The sequence below is a fragment of the Myotis brandtii genome, unplaced genomic scaffold (assembly GCF_000412655.1).
Source record: "Myotis brandtii unplaced genomic scaffold, ASM41265v1 scaffold1028, whole genome shotgun sequence".
Lineage (NCBI taxonomy): Eukaryota > Metazoa > Chordata > Mammalia > Chiroptera > Vespertilionidae > Myotis > Myotis brandtii.
Window position 1 is genome coordinate 910834 of NW_005353448.1, and position 8769 is coordinate 919602.

At 45.8% G+C, this 8769-nt stretch overlaps 1 protein-coding gene across 1 annotated transcript in view; it reads right to left on the minus strand.

Annotated features, from left to right (window-relative positions):
- CLYBL (citrate lyase beta like) overlaps window positions 1-227 on the minus strand; it is a gene marked incomplete at its 5' end in the record, with an annotated part of 216885 nt that extends 216658 nt beyond the window's left edge. The window contains one exon of the mRNA XM_014536117.1: window positions 118-227. Within this exon, the coding sequence (XP_014391603.1) occupies window positions 118-227 (110 nt within the window). The remainder of the gene's footprint in view (window positions 1-117) is intronic.
- Between the last annotated feature and the right edge of the window lie 8542 nt (window positions 228-8769).

Genomic DNA, 8769 nt, shown 5'->3' on the forward strand with positions numbered 1-8769 from the left:
CTCCCCCCATCACCACTTCCCTGCGGGGCTCAGGCTGCTCCCGACCTCCCGCCTCTCGGGCTTTTCCGCACGGAGGCCCCGCCCAACCCTGCCAGCCGCGCCCTCCCTGCTGCGCACCTGCTCTCCGCACCCGCCCTGATCAGACCTTCCCCGCAGAGCTGCGGGTGGCTCCTTCTGAGCAGGTTTTCTGCTGACTGAATCCAACTCTCCCCGTGCTTGTGGGGTTTTCAAGGCGACTATTGACACACCTTGCATTTTCTAGCCAGAACAGGACACGTTTTCTAGGAAGGTGTTGTTTTTGTTGTTAAAAATACTGCCTTAGCCCTAACCGGTTTGGCTCAGTGGATAGAGCATCGGCCTGCGGACTGAAGGTTCCCAGGTTCGATTCCGGTCAAGGGCATGTACCTTGGTTTCGGGCACATCCCCAGTGAGGAGTGTGCAGGAGGCAGCTGATCGATGCTTCTCTCTCATCGATGTTTCTAACTCTCTATCTCTCTCCCTTCCTCTCTGTAAAAAATCAATAAAATATATTTAAAAAAAAATACTGCCTTAAAAAGTTTGTGAGCGTCACCATGTACATGCCTTGGCTAACAATCCATTATGGGAAGTATCTATACTAATAAAAGGGTGATATGCTAATTAGACCAAACATCTTCCGGACATCCATCCAGATGTCCTTCTGCACAAAGCCACGGTGGCAGGGGCAGAGGCAGCAGCTGTTAGGGGCGACCAGGCTGGCAGGAGAGGGCAGTTAGGGGCAATCAGGCCCTGCAGGCAGGTGAGCAGTTAGGAGCCGACGGTCCCAGATTATGAGAGGGATGTCCAACTGCCGGCAGTCAAACATCCCCCAAGGGGTCCCGGATTGGAGAGGGTGCAGGCCAGGCTGAGGAACTCCCCCCCCTCAGCATGAATTTCGTGCACCAGGCCTCTAGTATGCCTATAATAGGCAGCTGTCTGAGCCAGAATCATAACCTTCCCCTGAAAAACTCTGGCCGGTTTTTCAGCAAATACAACTCCTCCAGCTTCATAGTTGGGAAACTGGAAGGTACTAAAACAGAGTTTACCAGTTGTGTGACTGGGGAAGTTACTTAAGCTCTCAGTGCTTTAGTTTCCTCGTCTAAAAGATGGGACTATAAATAGTACTCATCTCTTAGGGCTGTTATAAGTATACGTATATTGAGTTAATTAATAAGCTTAAAACCTTGCTTGGCCCAGAACAAGTGATCAATAGTGTTAATTACCTCTCATTATTGTCATCACAGCAATTCCCTTCTTAAAACTTTTAGTGGCTTCCAATGGGAAGCATTTAGAGTAAAACCTAAATTCTTCACTGCAACCCTGATCTGACTTTCCAGTCTTGTCTCGCTCTCCCCGTCTTCATTAAGTTCACTAAACCCCCTCCCACTTCAGGGCCTTGGAACATGTGGATCCCTATCTCCAGAACGCTCATGGCTACAAATTATCATCTTCCAGGACACTTGCCCGACCTGCCACCTGTGCAAAGGGACCTGTGCAGATGACCCAAACTAGAGAAATAAATTGATTTCATTTCACAGTAACCTGATCATTTCCATCACAGACCTCATCACAATGTTTATTTGAGTATTTGTGAATTCACTTTCTTTTTTTAAAATATGTTTTTATTGATTTTTATTACTTTGTTTTTCTTTTTTTTTAAATTGATTTTTAGAGCGAGAGGAAGGGAGAGGGATAGAGAGATAGAAACATCGATTGAAAGAGAAACATCATTAATCGGCTGCCTCCTGCACACTGGGGATTGAGCCCACAGCCTGGGCATGTGCCCTGATCGGGAATTGAACCCACGACCTTTTGGTTCCTGGGTCGACGCTCAACCACTGAGCCATGCCGGCCGGGCGTGAATTTACTTTCTTATTGTTACTTTCCCCACAGTGGGAGAAATGGTAGTTTTCAACATGGGAGGGAACTGTAATCAGGTGGGCTTTTTGGGTGCGTTATTATCATTTAGGAGGCAGGGCTAGGGCTGTGTGGGCAGTCCCACTTAAAAAGGCTGCTACTGCTCCATCCATAGGAATAGACGGTTAGCTCTTTGAGAACAGGGGCCTGGCATATCTTGTTATTGCTATATGCTCCTGGCTCAGCGATAGGTATTTGATAAATATAAAATGAAAATGTTCCACTAGCCTCATTATAATTCTGACAACTGCCATATTAGTTATCCTTATTAATAATGCCCTGGCCCAGCCCTGGCTGGATAGCTCAGTTGGTTAGAGCATCGTCCTGATATGCCAAGGTTTTGGGTTTGATCCCCTGTCAGAACACATACAAGAATCAACCAGTCAATGCACAAATAAGTGGAACAACAAATCAATGTTTCTCTCTCCCCCCTCCCTTCCTCTCTCTCTAAAATCAATAAAAAATAAAAAGAATGTCCTGAACCTTAAGGCTAATTTTCTGATTCAATTTCTTTCAGATTCTGCTTGAAAAAAGTATAGCTATGCCCATTCTCACCAGCGATGTTGTGGTTTTATTGAGTTCCTTCATGAAATTACCAACTGGTAGGTTTTAAGAACTGTTTTCTAATGTTGGTATATTTTAAATAATGCTTCATAACACTTTATCTACGTGAGTGTGGAATTCTGGAGGATGTATTTCCAGATCTAAGAGAGAAAAGGATTCAGAGTTTCTCCTTTGAGGCTAGTCAAATCTGTCTTTACTCACAGTCCCCAAAACTGAAAGGAAAATAAAGTATGTTTGCCCCAAGGGCATTAAAAGAAAACATATGAAATGTATCAGGGTGAATAATTCGATGAGTCCCATTACTCTGTTGAGTTCAGCAATCTGGTGGGGTAAGGACCTGGCAGAGAGCTGAGAGAGAAGAATAGGAGCCAGAAATATCACACCTCTATTGCATAATGGGTTTGGGGTGATGATGGTGGGCACCAGAAAAATCAACCAACACTGATCATTGTTGAAGCTGGGTGAGGAGTGCATGAGGTGGAGTGGGATTTATTGTGAGGGGCAGTTCCTCAACTTTGTGAATGTTGGAAAATATTCTTAATAAAAAAGTTGAAAACAAAAATCAATTCAACTAATGCTCTGTATAGAAAGAGCCAGAGGCAAATTTTCCCAGAGCCAATGGCGGTTGAGCCTCGGGCCCCTGACTTGCACGGGCCCCTTCCAAGTGCTCACCAATGTGTTCACAGGGTCATTTGTTTTTGTAAACTGTACAAAGTAAGATATTTTAACTACCAATGGTTAAGATACTTCCTCTGCCTACTCCGATTACCCTCTCAGATTTCTTTTGTGTTGGATGGCACTGGGGTGGCTGCAGTATTTTGGGAGTCCAGTAAGAAGACATTAAACTGGGATAGAGTTGGTTTCGTTGTGGTAGAATATGCTTATGTGATTTGCAGTTATTATTAGCAGTCCTGGTTGAGAAATAGCTTCCAGGAATACTGCTACCCACTGTGCTGACTCACCTGTGGAAAGGTATTGAAGGTCAGAGGTCATAGTCCAGTAACAATGTGCCCTTAGAGCCCCTAGCGCCAGAAGTATGTGGGTAGTAGAAGAGAAGCAAAGTTTGAAATGCACGGAGCCTGAGACCGCCTGTGGAAAATTCTTCTAGTCACCAGATATGTAAAGTTGCAAACACAGTTTCATTCTTGTCTAGGTCTGATCAACATAGAAGCTCTCCCCTGTCTGGAATACACTCTAATACAGTGGTTCTCAACCTTGGCTGCACATTAGAATCACCTGGGAATCTTTTTAAAATCCTGATTTCTGGGCCTCATCCTCCGGAAATTCTGTTTCTTTGTTATGGGGTGGGGCCACAACATTAGTAACAAAGAAACAGAATTTCCGGAGGATGAGGCCCAGAAATCAGGATTTAAAAAAGATTCCCAGGTGATTCTAATGTGCAGCCAAGGTTGAGAACCACTGCTCTAATAGCACTGTGGTGGCTTCCACATTGGAGAACCCTTCTTCCAGAATTTCCTTGCCTGTGTGGGCCCAGATTGGAGTTGTTCACAGGAGACATTTGCATACAGTCAGAAAGGTGGAGGGGAAGCAGCTGGTCATGGGGAACCAGGCACTGCAGCCCGTTGCACATGTATGCCTCTTGATCTGTGGGCTCACCCTACTGGCAAGGGGCAGTCAGCGTTAGCTTTCTTTTGAGATTGTTTTGCAGATCTTGTTACTTTACATTCATATCTACTCGTTTTTTTAAAAGAATTCAAACAGACTTACACACGTATTGACATGATTCCTGACCTCAAGAAGCGATCTAAATGAAAGTCTGACACATGCTACAACATGGATGAACAACCTTGAAGACATTATGCTAAGTTAAATAAGCCAGACACACACACAAATATTATATGATTCCACTTATTTGAGTTTCCTGGAGTAGTCAAATTCATAGAGACAGGAGGAGAATGGGGGTAGCCAGGGCCTGAGGAGGAGAATGGGGGTAGGCAGGGCCTGAGGGGGGTAGCCAGGGCCTGAAGTAGGGAGTTATTGTTTAATGGGTGCAGAGTTTCAGTTCCAGAAGTTCTGGAGATGGATGCTGTGATGGTTGCACAACAATGTGAATATACTTCATGCAATTGAACTATACACTTCACATGGTTAAAATAGTAAATTTGATGTCATATATGTTTTATCACATAAGAAAAAGGATTTTAAACAGAAGCCATCAGTCTAGTGAAAGAGGCAGATAGGTTAATAGGAAAAATGGGTGGGTTCTGAGATCTACTGGTGACATGGGGCAAGGGGATATGGAAGCAGAAAGGATGCTGCCTCCCATTCCGCCTGTGGGAGAGGAGCAGAGGAACCCGGGGCAGAGAAGGGGATAGACACCAGGAGGTGGAGAGTGAGTCTGAATGGGTTAGGGGCAAGCAGACAGAACACAGCAGCTGAAGGGACGACCTGGGCCCAGACTGAAAACCACCGGAGTGCTCAAGGTCTCAACCATGGTTACCCTAAAAAATCCAGGTCTGAATAGAAACGTGTTATATTGTTATCACTCTCACTGTTAATCTTGGAAATACAGTATTGCATTTCTGTATTGGCTCAGCTACACTTTTGGGAAATAGCCACACCCAAGGAAATATTGAATAAAAATATCTAATCACGCACGGTTTACTATAACCTTTTAAAGCTTAAATAACTTAGATAATTTAAAGCTTAAATAACCATTTAAAGCAGTAACGATTAGGAAAATAAAGCTGCATTATTCTTTTGTTATGAACACCAAAGGCTCTTTATCATAATCTATTTTTTTCTTCCTTTTGGTGTCTGGCTGATGTAGGTTATTTTCACCAAAAGTTGAGTCTCAAAGGCTGACGGGCCAGAGTCACTGATTTAAGACTTCAGAATGTTCCACTTAGAAAGAGGCATATTAGAAGTTCTATGGAATGATTTTTCAACAGTGGCACAGATAGAACTATACTCTGAAATCATCCATCCCTCCTGCTGCTCCCATACAAAACCCTCCCAGCCTCACCTCCTGGCAGGAGCTGGCTTTGATAACGTGAGGACTATGTCTGGCCTTCTTGGGGAGAGAGGAGGAGACTGTCTCTCAAATTTAGGCCAAATGCAGAATAACTAGCAGCCACGTTATGGACCTTAGCCTTAGCATTTCTCTGAAGAAGTTAGACCAGCTGACGTGAAAATTCCTTCAGGCTTCCAAATACTGATTTTATAACTAAGACTAGAGGCCCGGTGCATGAATTTGTGCACAGATGGGGTCCTTCAGGCTGGCCTGCGGGGATCGGGTCCCAGCTCGCACCCCCAGGCTTGCAGCCCCAGCTCACACCCCCAGCCTCACAGCCCTGCAGCCCCACCTGGCACTCTGCCATGGCCTGGCGCCGCCCACTCACCTGCTCCACCATCCCTCTGCAGTCCCACTCTCATTGAGGCCTATTGGGGCTGGCAGTGCCTCCCTGCTGCCCGCTGCCAGCGCTGCATTGCCAATGCCCCCATGTTCCGTGCCACCCCCTGGTAGTCTGCACACGTCATAGCGAGTGGTCGAACTCCAAGTCAAACAATTTGCATATTAGGCTTTTATTATATAGGACTAGAGGCCTGGTGCATGAAATTCATGCACGGGGGTGGGTCCCTCAGCCCGACCTGCACCCTCTCCAATCTGGGATCCCTCAGGGGAGCCCTCTCCAATCTGGGAGCCCTGACAGCTTAGGCCCACTCCCCATGGTTCTCTGCTCTCTGCAGGGCCTGGCTGCTTTGCACCCACTGCCCAGAGGCTCTCCGTGGCCCAGAGAGGCTTCCGCAGCTGGGCGGGATGCTTGCCTCATCACCGCAGCAACAACGCAAGCATTCTGCCCCAGGTGTTCCTGCCATGCACGCTGCCCAGAGGCCCTCCGCAGCCGGGGCAGGACGCTTGCCTCATCGCCACGGCGATGAAGCAAGCATTCCGCCAGGCCGCTCACGCTGCCTGTTCTCAGTGGCCATGCCCCCAGGACTGGGGGACTCCGGTGGGGCTGAGGGGACTGGGTGCCGCCATCTTGTGGCTATGGGTGTTGACATCTTTGTGATGGAGTGATGGTTAATTTGCATATTACTCTTTTATTAGATAGACTTTTTCTTTAACCTTTACCGCAAAAACTGCGCTGCAGCTCCCCCTAGTGTCAGCAGGTGGAGGGTTCCCTCACACCCCCTCACTGCTCTTCCGACCCTTCCCCTGATCCACTCTTCCTATTTTTTTTTTTATAAAAGTGGATGTTGTTTTTAATGATCAGAATACAGAATGCACATGCTTCTCTTTTAAAAAAAAATATACTTTTGTTCATTTCAGAGAGAGGAAGGGAGAGGGAGAGATAGAAAGATCAATGATGAGAGAGAATCATTAATTGGTTGCCTCCTGCATGCCCCCGACTGGGGACCAAGCCTGCAACCCGGGGAATGTGCCCTGACTGGGAATCGATCAGTGACCTCCTATTTCATAGGTAGACGCTCAACCACTGAGCCACCGCAGCCAGGCCCACTCTTCCTTTTTTCCATATCAGGTACCCCCTTCTAAATTACCAGATAACGCTGTTATTTGTGATGTTTTTGTTGAATATAAGCCCCATGAGAGTAGAGATTTTTGCCTGTTTTGCTCACTGATGTATCCCAAACACCTGTAAGAGCACCTAGCACAGCAAAGATGCTCAAAACATATTTGTTAAATTCAAAAGTGTTGAATCTTGAAGGGTTCTCTGCCAAGATTATTCTTTACGTAATTTCCCCTGTTATTTTAATCCACTTGTGTGTTAATAATTACCTTGCTCCCTGGCTGCTGCCTCTTAACCACTTATGTAACAGTCCCCCAAGATGTCCGCATGTTAATTTGTGAATATGGTACTTGCAGGTCTGATTCAATCTTGAGATTGGAGATTATCCTGGATTATTGGGGTGGGCCCAATGCAGACACGGGGTTCTTAGGTGAGGGAAACAGGAGGGTGAGAGTCAGAAGAATTCGAATGGAGGCGAGAGTGATGGAATGGAGGCTAGAGTGAGGAGGGGCCAAGAGCCAAGGAATACGGGCAGCCTCTAGAACAGGGGTCCTCAAACTACGGCCCGCGGGCCACATGCAAATACAAATATTGTATTTGTTCCCGTTTTGTTTTTTTACTTCAAAATAAGATATGTGCAGTGTGCATAGGAATTTGTTCATAGTTGTTGTTTTTAACTATAGTCCGGCCCTCCAACGGTCTGAGGGACAGTGAACTGGCCCCCTGTTTAAAAAGTTTGAGGACCCCTGCTCTAGAAGCTGGAAAAGGAGAAGAAACAGCTTTTCCCCTCCGACCTCCAGAATGAACGCAGCCCTGCAGACACCTTGATTTTATCCTCATGAAAGCGATGTCAAATTTCTGGCCTCCAGGACTGTAAGATAATAAAGCTGTGTCGTTTTAAGCCACGAAGGTTGCAGTAATTTATTGTAGTGGCGATAAGAAACTTTCCCAAGAGCACCTCCACATACAAACCACTTCTTAAGAGTTCTTTTAAAGCCATTGGTCAGTCCAAAGTGACACTGCCTGGTTCAAATGACCATAGACGTCTCTGTCAGTGTCAGAGAGAACGGACAAGCTTTTGCTCTGGTCAGAGCCTCCTGCAATATGAACGTTCTAAAGAGAGCAGCTTCCGTAATTTTGCGAGAGAGAATGGGATCCCTTTCTCTTTATTTCATTTGAAAAGGACTCTTCACCTCTGAACCGATTAAATAGAGGCACAGAGCACTGACCAAACCTGACATTATATTAAGCATTGATTTGTTTATTGCTTGCCATTACGGTCATTTTATTCATTTACGATACGTTACTTTCCATTAGAATGTAAGCCCCATGAGGGTGGGAACTAAACTTACTTTGTTTGCTACTATATTATCAATGCCTAAAATGATGCTGGAGACAGAGCAGATGCTAATAAATATTTGAGGTATCCCAGAAGGAATACATGATAGCAATCCAACTGCAGTTTTAAATGATGATATTAAAAAAAAAAAAGGCAAGCAGCCCCAGGATGTTAGCTGTGATAGTAGGAAAGTAAGGTGACAGATAAGGACAAGGGTGAGTGTGGAGGAGGCACAGGAGGTATAGCTGGGCCTCAGAGATGATCCCTTGGCTACTCACGTATTGGCAAAATGAAAGAGGATGTTTGCCTACTGGAATAACCTATTAGGAATTTTGGTTATTACCTTACAGAGGCAGGCGAGAGGCCCTGTCCTGGCCACTACCAGGTAGCCTATGAAAAGCCAATAGTAATGACACGTGAAAGAACTAATGGGCAAGG